We start from the raw sequence: 19,070 nt of genomic DNA on the forward strand, positions 1-19,070 counted from the left end.
GGTGACCATGCAGAGAACAGAGCATAGCAACGAGTGCAAAACATACTCTTGACCACATGAAGGCTGAGCTGGTGAGAAAAAAAAAACCAGGAAAACAAAATCTTCCACAAGCAATCAAAGCCAGACCACAAGAGATGGTGATCAGAAAAGCGTTTATTGTTCAACGTCTAACAAAGCTGACAAAACAAACCCAAAATGGCACGTTATAATCGGCAAGGTCCGTTTACGATTGTTATTGAATAGCAATTTTGATTCATTACATCACATATTTCATACTCATGAGGATGTATGGCAGGCTTTTTTAAAAACTAGCGGGTTGTGCCAACTAGACTGTTTTACTACTTACTACTACTTATCATTTCTATAGCGCTAGTAGATGTATGCAGCGCTGTACACTTGAATATGAAGAGACAGTCTCTGCTCAACAGAGTTTACAATCTAATCAGGACAGACAAACAGGACAAATAAGGGATAAGAGAATTACTTATGTGGGAATGATAAAACAGAAATGTGGTACTGAACAAGTGAATAGGGGTTAGAAGTTAAAAGCAGCATCAAAAAGGTGAGCTTTTTGAAAAGATGTGAAAATGGACAGAAATGGAGCTTTAACATACTGGCTCAGGAAGTCTATTCCAGGCATATGGTGCAGCAAGATAAAAGGAATGGAGTCTGGAGTTAGCAGTGGAGGAGAAGGGTACAGATAACATTTACCCAATGAACAGAGTTCCCAGGCAGGAGTGTAGGGAGAGATAAGAGTGGAGAAGTACTGAGGAGCTGTAGGGTGACTGCACTTGTAAGTCAATAAGAAGAGTTTGAACTGTATGCGGAAATGGATAGGGAGCCAATGAAGTGACTTGAGGAGAGGGCTAATATGAGCATAGCGGCACTGGCAGAATATAAGTTGTGCAGCAGAATTTTGAACAGATTGAAGGGGAGAGAGATGGCTTAGTGGGAGACCTGTGAAAAGCAAGTTGCAATAATCTAAGCAAGAGGTGATAAGAGTGTGGATAAGGGTTCTGGTACTGTGCTCAGAAAGGAAAGGACAAATTTTGGTGATATTATAGAGAAAGAAATGACAGGTTTTAGCAGTCTGTTGAATATGTGCAGAGAAGGAGAGAGAGGAGTCGAAGATGACCCCAAGGTTACGAGCTGATGAGACTGGGAGGATGAGAGTGTTATTCACAGAGAAAGGGGGAAGAGGAGAGGTTGGTTTAGGGGGAAAGATAAGAAGCTCAGTCTTGTTCATGTGTTTCAGATGGCGGTGAGACATCCAGGCAGCAATGTCAGACAGGCAGGCTAATACTTTGGCCTGGATTCCTGCTGAAATTTCTGGTGTGGAGAGGTAGATCTGGGAGTTATCAGCAAAAAGGTGATACTGAAAACCACAGGATGTGATCAGAGCACCAAGGGAAGTACAGATGGAGAAAAGAAGAGATCCCAAGACAGAGCCCTGAGGTATACCAACTGATAGTGGGATAGAAATGGAGGAGGATCCACCAGAGTATACACTAAAAAAGCGAAGGGAGAGATAAGAAGAATACCAGGAATGAACAGAGCCCTGAAATCCAAGTGTTTACAAGTATAAAGGTATATAAGGTTAATATAGCATTTATTTACATCTCATGGAGATGATTTTGCGATATTAAAGAGTGCTTACTTCAGGTTTTAATTTGTGGTAGGTTATACATAATAGCAGTATTGGGTGTTTAATGTGAAAGAGGTTTGTTAGTTTTACTTTAAGTTCAGATAAAAGATGACACCATGGGTATGGGTATGGAGTTTCAAGGGTAAGCAACATATTAACATGTTTTTTTTTCTGTCTAGATACTTTTTGTTTTTAGTATGTGTTTAGAGATATACCTTGGGAATGCATATTTTGTGTGTTTTAGATATCACTTGTGGAATTTTTGAATTTTCTTAAGTTTATTAATCCTTTTTAGTTTTCTGATTATGTGTTCACTTTGTTTTATATATTTTTAATGTTTTTTAGCTTTCAAAAGCTTGATGTTTTATTTATTATCCATATTTATGAAACTCTGATGGCTGTGTAAGGTATATTAGTATTGGTGGTTGATGACTTTATGTATCATCTGTATGTATATTATTTTTATTATATATACATATATATTTTTTCTTTTCTTTATCCTCTGCTTAAAATTTTAGCATGCTTTTATTGATATATGTTGCACTTATGTTGTTTTCTCTTTATGTTTAAGAACCCCTGATGAAGGCTTTGAGTGTCAAAACACAGCCCGCGTTGGGTTCGTTTTGTCAGCTTTGTTAGACATTGAACAATAAATGCTTTTCTGATCACCTTGAATATTGTGGTTGGCTACTTCCACTCTTGTGGTCTTGGCTGAGCTGGTGAGACAGGCTTTTGGTGCCCTGAGCCAGTGCCTCATGTGGTTCATGCCTTTATCTTGAGTATGTTCTTTCACTTTCTATTTAGTAAGATAATCAACAGCCTCTATGAAGAGATTTGCTTAAGGTACCTAAGAGAGCTATAAGTCATCCTATAGTAAAAACTTACCTGGCTATTACTGGAATGGAGACCGCTTCAGAGATGGCTCTGATGATATCACAATGAACAGGATGTTGAGGCCTCTCCTCTTTCTTTCTTTTTATATAGTGGGTAGGGACAAAATATAATTTCAAAATTATTTTAAGTTTTATTGAAATTATTCATCATAATATGGCATATATATATATATATATATATATATATATATATATATGTCAGATGTAACTAAAATGCACAAAGAAGATACATTAGGTAAACCCATTCCAGAACATCAACATCATTAAAAAAAAAAAAAAAAAAGCTAGAAGATAATTCTTTTCAATGGTCTACACCAGCGTTTCCTAAGTCCGGTCCTGGAGTACCCCTTGCCAATCAAGTTTTCATATACATGAAAGAGATTTGCATATAATGGAGGCTTTTATTTTTAACTGGCATTTTATTTTAACCAGCATTTTGTTTTAACTGGCATTTTACTATTCTGTGTTTTTTTATCCTTTCTTATTTTTATCATGGTTCGTTTTCCATTGAATATATTTTTACCTCATACGCCCTTTATTTATTGCCATACACCATTTTTTGTTCCTCTTTTTAGAGTATATCCTTTTCATGCTCCTTATTATCTTTATATGTTTCCAACAGTTTGGTTCAATATGATTCAATGTATATGTCTTACTTAACTCCCTTCAATTTTGCACATACAAAAGTGCTACACAAAAGAGTGCTGTATCAGCGTAACACAATTGTTTGGTTGCAAAGGTTATGTCCTTGTTCTTTTCCATATGAGATGTTTAGCACTCACAATGTAAGCCATGTAATACACAATTTCCTGTGGTGGATCGTCCTTAGGTCAGCCTCTACTCCCTTTGTTTAGATGTTGGCATGTATGTGCATAAATGATAGAATTCCACAATTTATGTATACATGTGTGCCCCAACTGTGCTCCCCCCCATATTCTGCCCATGTGCACATCCACCTGCAAAGTATGCATATGCACCAACAAGTCATGGAATGTTTCTTTCCTCTAATTGGCATTCTTTAAGAGTTCACTTAAGTGCATAAATGACTAGAATACTGCCATTTATGTGCCCTCCTGCTGGTTAAACTATGTGGCATGTTCTCCCCCCCCCCCCCCCCCCCCCCCACCTGGGTTTGGGGCCAGATTTCCTATAAATTGTTTACAATGGGAAAGAATGAAGGAAAGATTTGCATTAGCCCTAGTACCCTGATATAAGGCCCTATTTACACCTTTGGTAAGTCAGTCCAGGTTGGAATCTCAAGGAAGACAGAAATATGGGAGTTAGAAACAGAGATGGTATGGAAGAACAGAATCCACTCTGCTGACCCTAATATTTCATTTAGTTCAGGAGGACAAACACCTTCCACCAGTGTGCTCTAGGTGGTGTAGTAATCTAGGCCAAGGATCATGATACATTCCTGCCCTGAATGTCCCGCTGGCACCAACTTCAGTTATGCTCACTCTCAATAGAACATCCCAAAATGTCTCTTTGTTTGAAGTTTGGACACTGGTATCTATAATGAAAATCTCTTTAACTGGTTATCAGGTTTATTTTCGAAAGAGAAGGGCGCCCATCTTTCGACACAAATGGGGAGATGGGCGTCCTTCTCCCAGGGTCGCCCAAATCGGCATAACTGAAAGCCGATTTTGGGCGTCCTCAACTGCTTTCCGTCGCAGGGACGACCAAAGTTCACAGGGGCATGTTGGAAGCGTAGCGAAGGCGGGACTGGGGTGTGCTTAACACATGAGCGTCCTCGGCCGATAATGGAAAAAAGAAGGGTGTCCCTGACGAACACTTGGTCGACTTTACTTAGTCCTTTTTTTTTTTTTTACGACCGAGCCACAAAAATGTGCCATAAATGACCAGATGACCACCAGAGGGAATCGGGGATGACCTCCCCTTACTCCCCCTGTGGTCACTAACCCCCATCCCACCCTTAAAAAAAATTAACATTTTTTTCCAGCCTCAAATATCATACCCAGCTCCATGACAGCAGTATGCAGGTCCCTGGAGCAGTTTTAGTGGGTACTGCAGTGCACTTCAGGCAGGCAGACCAAGGCCCATCCCTCCCTACCTGTTATGCTTGTGGTGGTAAATGTGAGCCCTCCAAATACCACCAGAAATCCACTGTACCCACATCTAGGTGCCCCCCTTCATCCCTAAGGGCTATGGTAGTGGTGTACAGTTGTGGGGAGTGGGTTTTGGGGGGGGGGTGGGGGCTCAGCACACAAGGTAAGGGAGCTATGCACCTGGGAGCTTTTTCTGAAGTCCACTGCAGTGCCCCCTAGGGTGCCCGGTTGGTGTATTGGCATGTCAGGGGGATCAGTGTACTATGAATGCTGGCTCCTCCCACGACCAAATGGCTTGGATTTGGTCTTTTCTGAGATGGGCGTCCTCGGTTTCCATTATTGCCGAAAATCGGGGACGACCATCTCTAGGGATGACCATCTCTAAGGTCGACCTAAATGTTGAGACTTGGGCGTCCCCGACCGTATTATCGAAACAAAAGATGGACGCCTATCTTGTTTCGATAATATGGGTTTCCCCGCCCCTTCGCGGGGACGTCCTCAGGAAAACTTGGGCGCCCCGTTTGATTATGCCCCTCCACGTTATTCAACTATGTTTGTGTATGGTTGAAACCTCTTCTTCATTTTTCTTTCAGAATACTACTATTGGTAACATGATGACAGCTGACCTCCAATTCTACAGTTTCCTTCCACTGGAAAAGGTTTGTTTGTTGTGCATTATTAATATGTTTCAGGTATTTAATGTCTGTATATATCCCGCCTCTCTTCTGGAATGTACATGTTTAGGTTCTCAAGCCTCATTTTGTAGGTTATTTTGCTACAGATCCCACACCACTTTAATTGACCTGCTTTGGACTACCTCTAGCCTACCGTTACCTTTTTTGAGAAACATCCTCAGGAACTAAACACAGTATTCTAAGTAATGCCTCACCAATGGCTTATAACAAGGGCATTATCAACTTATATTTTCTGCTAGTTATATCTCTCTCTATGAAGCCTTACATCTCTTTGGCCTTATAAACCCAATACACTTGTCCCTTAAACTGATGCTCTCTCTATGCAATAAACTGATGTTCTCTCTATGCAACCAAATATAAATGAATGAACTAGGGGGTGGGAAACGATCAAGATCTGTAATTGTGATTAATCGTCAACTAAAGATTTGAATTGCACGATTAATCATGCTTAATCACGGCATGTATTTTGGGCAATAAAAAGTAAAGTTTCAAACAAAATGTAATACTAAATTGAAAATAGTGGCACAAAGTGGCAGATGGACTCATAATGCCTTTTAAAATTCTATTCACAGTGTTTCTCTCATGCCCCCTCCCCAGCCTTCATACAGCTTCTCTCATGCCCCCCTCCCCAGCCTTCACATAGTTTCTCTCCCTCCTCGTTTACCTCTAGAGCTGGGCTCAGGCTCCGGATTTTTTCCTCAGCACAGCCTCAAAGATGTTTTTTTTTTTTTTTTTTTTTTTAACGCTGACCTTTAAAAAAAAAAAAAAAAGGCAGGCTCCAGATTTTTTCAACTTCTTCGGCACAGCCTCAAAGTCCTTATCTTCCTCTGAACAGCCAGGCTCTGCAGATACTTGAGCTGCGCCGTGCAGGAATTTAGGGAAGTGTCGCGGTTTCAACCCTCATGAGACTTCCCCGACTTCCTTTACAGCGTGGCTCAAGTATCTGCAGAGCCCGGCTGTGCAGGGGAAAATAAGGACTTTGAGGCTGTGACGAGGAAGCTGCAAAAATATGGAGCCTGCGTAAAAAAAATAAAAGGACAGCATTAAAAAACATCCTTTGCATCAAAAAATTAATTAAGGGGGTCTTTTACAAAGGCGCTGTAGCGTTTTTTGCGCGTACTAAACAACACACACCCATAGGAATATATGGGCATCTCTAGCTTTTAGCGCACTTATTTTTAGCATATGCAAAAAACACTAGCACACCTTTGTAAAAGGACCCCTAATAACGTTATACATGCATGAACTGCCCACCCCTAAAATCAACCTTTAATATTAGGTCTAGTGCCCAATAAAATGATATTTCCAATATCTTGACATTGGAAATTCCATTCTTATATCAATAAAGACAAAGGAATGCTGAAACAGGACCTGCCATTAATGAAAAATAAAACTGCATACGTATTACTTGCTGAAAGACTGTTAAGCACTAGGCTAGCTTTTAAAGCTTTCTGTTTTTATTTGATTACTACTTACTCAAGGTTCAACCTTTAATTTACAGGCTTTTAAGCCAAATTAAAAAGAAAGATGGACATTTTTCACCACAGGGCTTAACTGGGGATTTTCATCAACAAGCATTTAACCCTTATCAACAGATTAATTCTAGGTCCTTTGTAGTTCAGTGATAAGCCAACATGAAATAACAGCATAAAATATACCTAGCAAACTTAATATTAGTTTATATAGTAATTTTTAATGATTATTATAGAATATAAAAAGAACATACAACAATTATTGAAACAGTTGAAACAGATAATTGACAGCAAGGATGCTTACAGTTATAGAACACACAGTCAGTTCAATGATATAGTACAAGATAAGTAACCATCTAGTATTTTCCATCTACGCACTTTGGCAGGAATATTTGGGAAATGGATGATCATTAACTGCTCATATTTTTTATATAATAGTACCCAATTTCACCACAAATAGAAGTTAATGATAGAATTATTTTTCCAGTTGGATATTAGTTTTAAAGCCACCGTAATCAAAAAGCAAACAATATTAGTTTAAGTAACCCTACTCCATTAGCGACATTTAATAACTAAACTCACCAATACAAAGATGCAGACAGCAGTCCAGTAACGAGATGAGGGCTACCCAGTCTTTGCACAGAATAGACATCTGTGATATCTATCAGTTGGTGAGAGTTTGTATGAACTAGGTGCAAAGACCTCCTGGCTCTCTTAAAACAAATTTGATCTTTGGATGCTAGAGATGTATATAGAGATTTTCTAGAATTTTCTGGACTACAGTAGAAAAGTCTCATCTCTAGTTTGGTAGCCTCTGTGCTCCCTTGGAGGAAAAATATCACCTGGAAGGAAAGGATCTTGTTGTGTGAGGAACTGGAACTGATCCTGTAGCCAGAACCTGCCGTCCAGTTAATGCAATACCTTCTTGCAATGAAGATATATATCCTGGGGTGGAGGGAGGGGGGGTTCCCAAGGAAGGAAGGGTTGGAGATTTAATCATTATGAATGTAGATAGCTGGATGGCTGGTGGGCATGAAGATCAGTTGGTAATTGCCTGCCTGAGGTGAAAATGGTGGACCTCATTCATCACCCAGATAGGATTTTTTAGACAATGATGTGTAGAGAAGGTAGCTGTTTTGGTACACGTGGATACCAATGGTATAGGAAAGTGCAGGAGGGAAGTTCTGGAAGTCAAACTTAGGATTTTAGTGCGCAGGACCAGTCTCAATATGTGGATGAGATGATGGTGCAGGAAGGAGGTATTCAGAGTTCTTAGAACTGGGCAACAAAAAGGAGGAAGAGCATCTTTTAAACCATATATTTATTTATTTTATTGCACTTGATATACCGCTAGGGCCTGCATGTAGACATCTAAGCGGTTTACAAAATTAAAATGGTCAGCAGTTAAGCATACATAATTAGAGGGGTGAGAAAAGAGTAATACATAGATTATGCAGTCTTGCTGCACCTCCACATTGTGCATTCTGCCCTCCACTCGTTCTATCTTCCTGTAAAGCCTCGAGCTTGGTTTCAGGTTTGCTCACCACCACATTCACTATTTCCGTTTTAGCATTTTGCAGAACTCTCAATACCATGCTCAGAACGTCATTCGCCTCTTCTGGCAGGGGTAAAGAAGAGTCCTCACCGCACTTCCTGACTGGCTGTCACTCCAGGGCCCTGCTTCACGGTCTTATTGGAATATATCTCCTCTATCGTTGGGTTGCCTCTTCCTTTCAACACCCAAGGCATTTTTAAGATCACTGAGCTAGAACTAGTTATTTTTCTGACTTCCTCTCCTCTTTTTGCCCATCTAGCAGCACTTACAGTGAGGGTTCGGTGCGAAAGACATGGAGAGTTCTCACTTGTGTCCTTTCAGCATGATGGCTCCACCAGAAGTGAGTGGATTTGGTGTTTGTAGCAGCTTGCAATAGAAAATAAGATTTGGGAGGATAAGCATCAGGAAAAGAAAATGTAGTGGTGCCTGAGGAAACAAAGGTGGAGCAACTTCCAAAAAAAAAGTGCTCATAAATGTATTTTTTACCTGTACATTTTGAATCAATTTTAAAAGGAGTCAGAAAAAGTAGGCATCCACTGTTTGGAAACACAGAAGTACGCACACTGAGTGCACTCTCTGTCATGACTCTTCCTCCAGAAATACCTCCCTGATATGAAGCTACAATTATGTAAGTACAGTTTATATGTATCTTGTCAGCAACACAGAGAGGATCAAAGTACAAACCACACAAAGCGGACAAACAGCACCAAGAGCCATGAATTAATGACTTGTTCCTATTTTGAAGGGTTAAATGGTCAGTATTCTCAATGCAGAAGGGTAGATAGTAGGGTTCCCCAGGGGTCTGTGCTGGGACCACTGCTTTTTAACATATTTTTAAATGATCTAGATATGGGAGTAACTAGTGATGTAATTAAATTTGCTGATGACACAAAGTTATTAAATTGCAATAGGATTGTGAAAAATTACAAGAGGACCTTACGAGACTGGGAGACTGGACATCTAAATGGCAGATCATTTAATGTGAGCAAGTACAAATAAATGCATGTGGGAAAGAGGAACCCTAATTATAGTTACGTAATGCAAGGTTCCACATTAGGAGTCACCGACCAAGAAAGGGATCCAGGCGTCATCGTTGATGAAACATTGAAACCCTCTGCTCAGTGTGTGGAAGCAGCTAAGAAAGCAAATAGAATGTAAAGTATTATTAGGAAAGGAATGGAAAACAAAGATGAGGACATTATAATGCCTTTGTATTGCTCCATGGTGTGACCGCATCTCAAATATTGTGTCCAATTCTGGTCATTGCATCCCAAAAAAAAAGATATAGCGGAATTAGAAAAGGCATAGAGAAGGGCACTGAAAATGATAAAGGGGATGGGATGACTTCCAGATGAGAAAAGGCTAAAGTGGCTAGGGTTCTTCAGCTTGGAGAAAAGACGGCTGAGAGGAGATATGATAAGAGGACTATAAAATAATGAGTGGAGTAGAATGGGCAGATGTGAATCGCTTGGTTACGCTTTCCAAAAATACTAGGACTAGGGGACACGCAATGAATCTACAAAGTAGTAAATTGAAAATGAATCGGAGAAAATATTTCTTCACTGAACATGTAATTAAACTCTGGAATTCATTGCCGGAGAAGGTAGTAAAAGCAATTAGCTTAGTGGGGCTTAAAAAAGGTTTGTATGGTTTCCTAAAGGAAAAGTCCATAGACCATTATGTTTAAATCATTTTTTATTGATGGACAAAACCAATACAACTTATACGAATTCACTATGACTTCCATAGACCATTATTAAAATGGGCTTGGGGAAAATCCACTGCTTATTTCTAGAATAAGCAGCATAAAATGTATTGTACTGTTTTGGGATCTTGCCAGGTACTTGTGACCTGGATTGGCCACCGTTGGAAACAGGATGCTGGGCTTGATGGACCTTTGGTCTGTCCCAGTATGGCAATACTTATGTACTTATGTGTAGGTGATGAGTAATTTTCAAAAACCACTGCTGTGATATGGGCCTCCTGGGCAGCTGACACACCTACCTTCCATGGACTGCAATGGCAGCTACTCCAGTCCTTTCTATCCTCTTCACAAGGTTTACTGTTTCTTCAAGCTGGAAAGGAATAATTATACAAGCATCATTTTAAGTTTCAAACAAATAAAGATGACTGGAAATGAGATGGGATCACCAGTATTTTTTTGACCTGATTCCACAATTGTATTTTACAGGTTGCAAAGGATTAAATAGTAAAAATTGACAAGTTCCATTCCTAGGCTAACACTGTTCATCACCTGTCTGGTATATATGAGTTTCCAGCTTTTAGCAACAGAGTTGGTAAGAAGTCAATCTGAACCTGCTCTTACAAATATTTCTTTGAAGGAATCAGTGTTGTTCATGTATTATTTTGATTTATAGACAGTCTTCTGTCTTTCAATGCCAGATTTTAAACCGAACAACTAACCACGTAACGCTCAATAATCATGCAAGCAATTAAAACATGTCTCATTCTATTTAGTGAATAGATGGGGAAATTCAGAAACTTATAGTAGCTAAGAGAAGTCTCAAGCCAGGCTTCTCTGTTCCAATCACTGTAACTCTCAACAGCAAGTCACTCGTACAATCTAAGATTTCTTCTTTTTATATTTTTCATCTGTACATAAAATTTAATTTCTTTCATTGCCCTTTAATACCTTCACAAACTTTGTCTGGCCTTGCTACACCCAACACAGCTCTGTGTTTTGTAAGATAATTTCTCAGGTCTTCAACAAACAATACTGTCCTCTAATTTATTGATTACTAGGAACAAGGCCCCTTTCAGACACAAATGAAACGAGCGCTAGCAAGGTTTTTGTCGGAGTGTGTAAGTTTTACAGAGTGTGTGCAAGAGTGAGTGTGTGATAGAGAGTGAATGTGTGAGTGTGTGTGTATGACAGACAGAGTGAGACTGGGTGCGAATGTGTCTGTGTGAGAGAGTGTGTGTGTAAGAATGAGAGTGTGTGCCAGGGGCCCCTTCTACCTTCCAGTTCCAGGGGGTCCCCCTCCTTCCCCCTCCCTCCGAGTCCCAGGGTTTTTCTCTCCCCCCCATCCCTCTCAGTTCCAGGTTGGCCATCCCCCCCTCCCAGTTCCAGGGTGTCTCCCCCCTCCCTCCGAGTTCCAGGGTGTCCCTCCGAGTTCCAGGGTCTCCCTCCCTCCAAGTTCCACGGTCTCCCTCCCTCCCTCCCTCCCAGTTCCAGCCCTCCTCCCAGTTCCAGGGTCCCTCTGCCCCTTCTCCTCTCCCTGCCAGTTGTAGGGCGTCCCTCCCTCCCTCCGTCAGGCACTGAGAGCCAGCGTTTTGTAGCAGCAAAATTTACCTTTCAAACGGAGTTCTTTGTTGAAAGTTTTTATTTTTATCTCCGAGTGTTGTGAAGTTCAGCGAAGCCACATTCAGCTTCCAAACGTTGGAGGAGATGTACTTGGTCTCATTACCCACCCTCGACGTCATAACGTTTAGACGCGAGGGCGGGGCCCGCCCTCGATGTCATCATGTTGTGACGTGAGGGCAGGGCAGAGACAGATGGCTAGAGATGGAAGGCTTCACAGTGACGAATCCTGGTGCCTGCACTGAAGCCACGAAGTGAGCTTCAGAACGTTGGAGTTGCGAATTATGTCGGGGTTGGGCGGGGCTGAGGGCGGGGCACCCTACGAACACTACAGGGGTGGAGCTTCAGAGGCAGGCTTAATCAGGGGGGCTTCAGTCTGGCATGGAGTGAGCTTCAGAGGTGGGAATCCATGGAGTGAGCTTCAGAGGTGGGAATTATTTATATAGATACTAGTAAAAAAAGCCCCGTTTCTGATGCAAATGAAACGGGGGCTAGCAAGGTTTTCTTCTGTGCGCATGTGGGAGTGTGTGTGCCCCTGCCCTCTGCCCTCTCTCCCCTCCCCCCTCTGAGTCCTTCACTGCTTTGCTGTGTTTTCCTTCACTGACTGTTTGTGTTACAGAGAGGGCGGGGCAGACACTCATGGGGAAACCGGAAATCTCTCCCCCTTCACACTTCCGGCTGGAGGCTTCATAGAACGTTGGTGTTGCCTTTTATATAGAGAGACTAGTAAAAAAGGCCCGTTTCTGACACAGTGTGTATGTTTGAGAGAGTGTATGTGAGAATGACTGTGTGTGAGAGAATGAATGTGCCAGTGTGTGTGTGTGTGGCAGAGAGAGAGAGAGAGAGTGAGTCTGGGTGCGAGTGTGTCTGTGAGAGAGAGTGTGTGTGAGAATGAGAGTGTGTGCAAGTGCGTATGTGAGACACAGTGTGAGAGAGAGTGTGTGTTTCACACAGATACAGTGTGTGCGAGAGAGAGAGTGTGTGTGAGACACAGACTCTCTGTGAGACTGAGTGTATGAGACCAAGAGTGTGTGTGAGTGACTGTGTGACACATAGAGAGTGAATGTGATACAGTGTGAGACAGAGTGTGTGAGAGACAGTGTGTGAGAGCGAGCAAAAGACATTGTGAGAGAGAGAGAGAGTGTGTGTATGTGTGACAGAGATACCTCCCCCCCTCTCTGGTGTAAGGCCTCCCCTCCCTCCCTCTCTCTGGTGTCAGGGCCCCCCTCTCTCTCTCTGGTGTCTGAGCGTTACTGTGCAGGACGCTGATCTCTGGCTATGCTTCAAGGAACTGACCAGTCCTATTTAATAGAATGCACCTCCAACATTCTGAAGCCGAGAAACCTCGTATGGTTGGTCACTTCTGCTTGTGACGAACCCGGAAGTATGTGATGTCAATTCAGGAGATGGATACAGAGAGCAGGAATGCCTCAGCCATGCAGTCAGCTTCAGAATGTTGGAGGTGCGTTTTATTATATAGGATATGAGTGACTTTGCTGTTGGAATTCTAGTGACTGAAACAGTGTGGGGGCGGCTTGAGGCAGTTTATAGCTGCCATAAGTTTCTGAGATTCCCTTTCTATTCACTAAATCCAATGAGACATGCTTGATTGAGCATTACAAGTCAGCTGTTCAGATTAAAGTGTTTTAGAATACTGGCCTGTTGGGCTGTTTTGGATATATCCAGATTGAACATTTTGGACAAAAACAGCTGCTCAAAGGAATGGGGGACCTGAGGAGGTGGCTAGGGTTTAACGACGTTATAGAAGGTTCAGGTTTGGACTCTGTTTTAGGGTAGGGTTACCATATGTCCAGTTTTACCTGGGACATGTCCTCTTTTTGAGGACACCGCAGGATGTCTGGATGGGTTTTGCCAGCCTGCCCGTTTGTTGAGATTGTGGGAAGGTGAGGGAGTGGGCCTCAGGGTGCCCTGTCCTCCCCTCCCCTCCAGTACCTTATCGTCGTGTCCTGGTGGTCTAATGGACTCTATCGGGGCAGGGAAGAGCCCCCTCTTTCCTTCCAGGCGCTGCCACAGACCACTCACTCCCAGTACTGCTTCAAAATGGCTGCTGAGATTTCAAGTGGCAGCCTCGCAAGACTTCTGTAGAAGTCTTGCGAGGTCACCGCTTGAACTCTCAGCAGCCATTTTGAAGCGGCATCGGGAGCGAGAGGTCTGTGGAAGCAATGGGCAGGAAAAAGGGGGCTAATTCCTGCCATGAAAAGGCCACTAGACCACCAGACATGATAAGGTACTGGAGGGGAGGGGAAGGAGTGAGATATTAAAAAAAGGTGGGTGGAGGGATATTGGAAAAAAGATTGGGGCGGGACAAACATGAAGGGAGAGGGAGGGAATCTTGGGGGGGGGGGGGTCAAGGTGACACTTCTGTGCAGGGGTGTGACGGGTGTACTTTTTTTATCACAGCAAATATGATAACCCTATTTTAGGGGGCTAACTCAGGGCTAGCAGCGCACTTATGCATCATGGTCCGAGTGCTCACTAATCAATTTACTAAACTGTGATAATCACTTCCTACAGTTTAAATAAATGAAGCAGGAAATAGCTTGTGTTAAAATGAAATATCAGTGTGCCATTTTAACACAGCTTAACCAATAAATCTCTTATTTCTTTGCAGTTTTAAGAACGGGGGAAAGAAATTTCAGACAAAATCATATGGGGGGAAAAAAAAGAATTTATGGTAGGAAAGGATGTAGATGGCTAAGTGAAAATGCTTGAAAACCGATCTGGATAACAGGGAAGCTAGAGTCCCTTAAATTTCACTATGTAACCACATTTAGCCAATCAAACTGTGGGTAGACCAGGGGGTGGGATGAGCAAGTCAGAAACCTAGTGCCAATTTTTATTTCTAGCTGCCCAGCTAAATTTAGGTGCTCCAATAATAGGCCTAAATTTATCTAGCCCCTCTTCCTTCTTTCCATCCTGACTTTCTCTCTCTCTATTATTATTTTGTTTTAATTCAAAAAGCCCTTAGGTCAGACCTCTTCCTCCTCTCCTTCCCTCTTGACTGTTGAAAGAAGTTGCCTCCCTCCCTTACATACTACAAGGCTTTAAAGTACTAAGAGGGTGGGTAAATTAAAAAAAAAAATCCCTGCTGCTGACTATAATCTTCTCACCTTCAGAGATACCAAGTCTCACACATTTGAAGTTTTTTTTCTCAATGTCATTGCAGTACCACCACCTGTTTTGCTCTACATTCCAATCCTGTCTTTCACACTGCAGACGCTCAAGCAGCATCACTCCTATTTCTCCCCTTACCCCCATTCTCCTCTGTCCTCTCAGCTAGTAGCAATATCTCAACAACCCTCTCTTCCCCTGCACATCATGCCCACTCAGAAGTCTCCTGCCTGCATCTTATCTTCCCTTCTGACACAGAGGTTCCCAAGCACGTCTCAGCTCTTGCACAGGCCTCCTGCCTCAGACTGGCTACTTACTGCAGACAGCAGAAAGACAGGAGAGCACTTGTGATATGGGGTGTGGGAGAAGCAGGAAATGCCAGTGTATCCATCTCTGATGGCTTCTGGCTTACCCCTTTTTCTGTCATGGTCAGTGAGGGGTACACATAGTAACATGGGGGCTCATTTTCAAAGCACTTAGCCTTCCAAAGTTCCATAGGAAGGCTAAGAGCTTTGAAAATATGCCTCATAGTAACATAGTAGATGACGGCAGAAAAAGACCTGCACGGTCCATCCAGTCTGCCCAACAAGATACACTCACATGTGCTACTTTTTGTGTATACCTTACCTTGATTTGTACCTGTCCTTTTCCGGCACAGTCCGTATAAGTCTGCCCAGCACTATCCCCGCCTCCCAACCACCAGTCCCGCCTCCCACCACCGGCTCTGGCACAGACCGTATAAGTCTGCCCAGCACCATCTCCGCCTCCCGCCACCGGCTCTGCCACCCAATCTCGGCTAAGCTCCTTAGGATCCATTCCTTCTGAACAGGATTCCTTTATGTTTATCCCACGCATGTTTGAATTCTGTTACCGTTTTCGTTTCCACCACCTCCCGCTGGAGGGCATTCCAAGCATCCACTACTCTCTCCGTGAAAAAATACTTCCTGACATTTTTCTTGAGTCTGCCCCCCTTCAATCTCATTTCATGTCCTCTCGTACACTTACCACAGGTTGAAAAATAATTTCCACATGGCAGGCTTTAAACTCCACCTCCCCAGACCTGAAATTTAAAAAGGCTTACGCTCTGACAGGTTTTCCCACCTTGCTCTCATAAACCCACATAAATTTCCTTTGTCCTTCATAGCTGCCATAAAAAAGGCATATTGGACTCAGTATACCTCCTCCCTTCCTTCTGTCCAAAAAAAGGCTTAACTTTATTATGTCTGAAAAGGAAGAGAATGTTATAATGCCTTTGTATTCACTTCATGGTGCAACTGCACTTCAATATAGTGTGCAATTCTGGTCACCCCATCTTAAAAAAAAAAAAGATACAGTGGAATTAGAAAAGGTACAGAGAAGGCCAATAAAAATGATAAAAGGGACAGGATGACTTCCTATGAGGAAAGGCTAAAGTGACTAGGGCTCTTCAGCTTGGAGAAGAAATGGCTGAGGGGAGATACGATAGAGGTCTAAAAAAAATGGATGGAATGGGTGGATGTGAATTGCTTATTTACTTTTTCCAAAAATACTAGGACTAGGGAGCATACAATGAAGCTACTAAGCAAAAAATTTAAAACAAATCAGAGAAAATATTTCTTCACTCAACATGTAATTCATTGCCAAAGAATGAGGTAAAAGCAGTTAGCTTAGCAGGATGGACTTGGAGAAAATCCAATTTCTAGGTCAAGCAGTAAAAATTCTATTTTACTGTTTTAAGATCTTACCAGGTATTTGTAACCTGGATTGGCCACTGTAGGAAACAGGATACAGGGCTTGATGGACCTTCAGTCTGTCTCAGTATCGCAACACTTCGGTTTTTATGATGTGGTAACCCCAGCCCACACTTTACCTTTTTAACAGATTGGAGGTAGAAGGGTACACTCCTGTCGGTAGACTTTGATTTCTGACAGTAGGCTGGAGAAAGCCTGCTGCAGAACATTAAAAAAACCTTTCATTGCTGACAGCATGGTTAAGGCCCACTGTAGCACTTTTAAAATGTTAAGTATTTGGCGGACGCAAGGGATGGTGAAGAAGTAAGTAGCAGAGCGGTTTTTCAAGATCCGTTGAATGGGTTGAATGGGTAGAGAGGAAGGAATGAGTTGGGCTAATTCAGAGTTATTTCTTTTTCTATTTAAAGAGGTGGAGAGAAAAGAACTTTTTTTTTTAATATAAAAGGAAGTAGCATAAGCACTGGCAAGTTTGATACAAATTATTGATAAGGAAGGCATAAAGAGATTTTCTGAAGGGAAGCCTGCCATAGAGGCAACAACTCATATAAATTAGAAGCAGAAAGCCTGAGAGAGAGTCAGTTGGACCATTAGTTCATCAAAGAGTAAAAGGGGCAGTCATGGAGGCCAAAGGCCATAGCAGAGAGACTAAATTAATTCTTTGCTTTGGTTTTTAATGAGGAAGATGTTAATGCCTGAAGTGGCACTTAAAAGTGATGATTTGGAAGAACTGAAATGAATCTTGGTAAACCTGGAAGATGAACACTGAAAGAAACTCAAAAGTTAAGGTTACAAATTACTAACAGTAGATATGTAATTATCATTAAAATCATCTATGGTACTTGTACATTGGAGGGTGGCTAACATAATTCCAATTTTTTAAAAAGGATTTAAGGGCAATCCATGAACCTACAGAATAGTGAGCCTGGCATCAGCGAGGAGCAAAATGATAGAAACTATTATAAAGAACAAAATTACTAAACACATAGATATACATGGTTTAGTGGGAGAAGGTCAACATGGATTTAGCCACAGGAAGTCTTGCCTCATTAATCTGCTACATTTGTTGAAGATGGGAATAAATATGTGGGTAAAGGTGAGGCAGCTGATATAGTGTTTTCTGAAAGTTTTTCACAAAGTCTCTCATGACACACTCCTGATGAAATTAAAAGCCATATGATAAGAGACAATGTCCTGTTGTGGACTGGGAAGTAGTTAAAAGACAGAAAACAGAGTGGGCTTAAATGGTCAATTTTTTCAATGGAGGAAGGTGATTAGTGGAATACTACAAGGATTTGTACTGGGATGTGTGTTGTTTAATATATTTTTAATTGATTTGGAAATGGGAATGATGAGTAAGGTGATCAAATCTGAAGATGACACCAAACTATTCAAAGTTGTTAAACTATATGCAGATATGAGAAACTGCATGAGGACCTTGGGAAACTAGAAGACTGTGCACCTAAATGGTAGATGAAATTTAATGTGGACAAGTACAAAGTGATGCACATAAGGAAGAATAACTGAAATTATAGCTACAAGATAATAGGTTCCACATTAGGAATCACCATCCAGGAAAAGGATCCATGTGTCATCTTGGACAACGTGTTGAAATCTTCTGCTCAGTGTCTAACAGAATATTAGGAATTATTAGGAGAGGGATATAGAATATATGTATATCACAAACACCAGGGCAGGAGAATAGATGGCTAAGGGGAGATATTATAGAGGTCTATAAAGTCCTGAGTAGAATGGAACGGGTAAGTGTGAATTGACTGTTTACTTTTTCAGAAAGTACAAAGACTTAACAACACAACATGAAGTTACTAAATAGTACATTTAAAACAAATAGGAGAAAATATTTTTTCACTCAATGCATAGTTAAGTTCTGGAGCTCATTGCTAGATGATGTGGAAAAAGCAATTAGTGTAGCTCGGTTTAAAAAAGGTTTGGACATATTCCTGAAAGAAAAGTCCATAAACTGTTAAGGTAGAATTGGGGGACAGCCACTGTTTATCTTTGGAGGCAAGCGGGATCCTGCCAGTTACTTGTGACCAGGATTTGCCATTTCTGAAACAGGATGCTGGGCTAGATGGATCTTTGGTCTGATCTAATGTGGCAATTCTTATGTCGCTGACTAGTGCTTGATTTTCAGCAGTTAGGGCTAGATTCTATATGTGGCGCCTGAAAATTCCATGCAGAAAAAAAATACGCCTAGGCGTATTCTCTAAAGAACGCCTAAATTTTATAGAATAGGCTTAAATTTCTGTGCAGTATACAGAATAACACCGAGCACCTCTCCATGTGATCAAATTTAGTTGTGGCCATTTAGGGCATGTTTTACTTGGCGTACATCCCAACGTTTAAATTAGGCGCAAAGCAGGTGTATTCTGCAACGCGCATAGATTTTAGAAACACCCACACCCCGCATATGGCCATGCCCCCTTTTCAACTATAAGACTTGGAATTTAGGTGCACCACATTACAGAATATGCTTAGCGAGTTGTGCATGTAAATCTTAATTAATGCAAATTATTTATTTTATTTTATTGCTTTTGTA

General features: G+C 41.6%; 1 protein-coding gene across 2 annotated transcripts in view; it reads right to left on the reverse strand.

The window, feature by feature from the left end:
• DUS2 (dihydrouridine synthase 2) overlaps positions 1-19,070 on the reverse strand; it is a 164,944-nt gene that overhangs the window by 62,946 nt on the left and 82,928 nt on the right. For both annotated transcript variants that reach the window (XM_030204304.1, XM_030204305.1), the window contains exons 9-10: positions 10,334-10,404; positions 2,531-2,617 (exon numbers count right to left, since the gene is read on the reverse strand). In XM_030204304.1, coding sequence (XP_030060164.1) covers positions 2,531-2,617; positions 10,334-10,404 — 158 coding nt within the window. The remainder of the gene's footprint in view (positions 1-2,530; positions 2,618-10,333; positions 10,405-19,070) is intronic.

The sequence above is a fragment of the Microcaecilia unicolor genome, chromosome 5 (assembly GCF_901765095.1).
Source record: "Microcaecilia unicolor chromosome 5, aMicUni1.1, whole genome shotgun sequence".
Classification (NCBI taxonomy): Eukaryota; Metazoa; Chordata; class Amphibia; order Gymnophiona; family Siphonopidae; genus Microcaecilia; species Microcaecilia unicolor.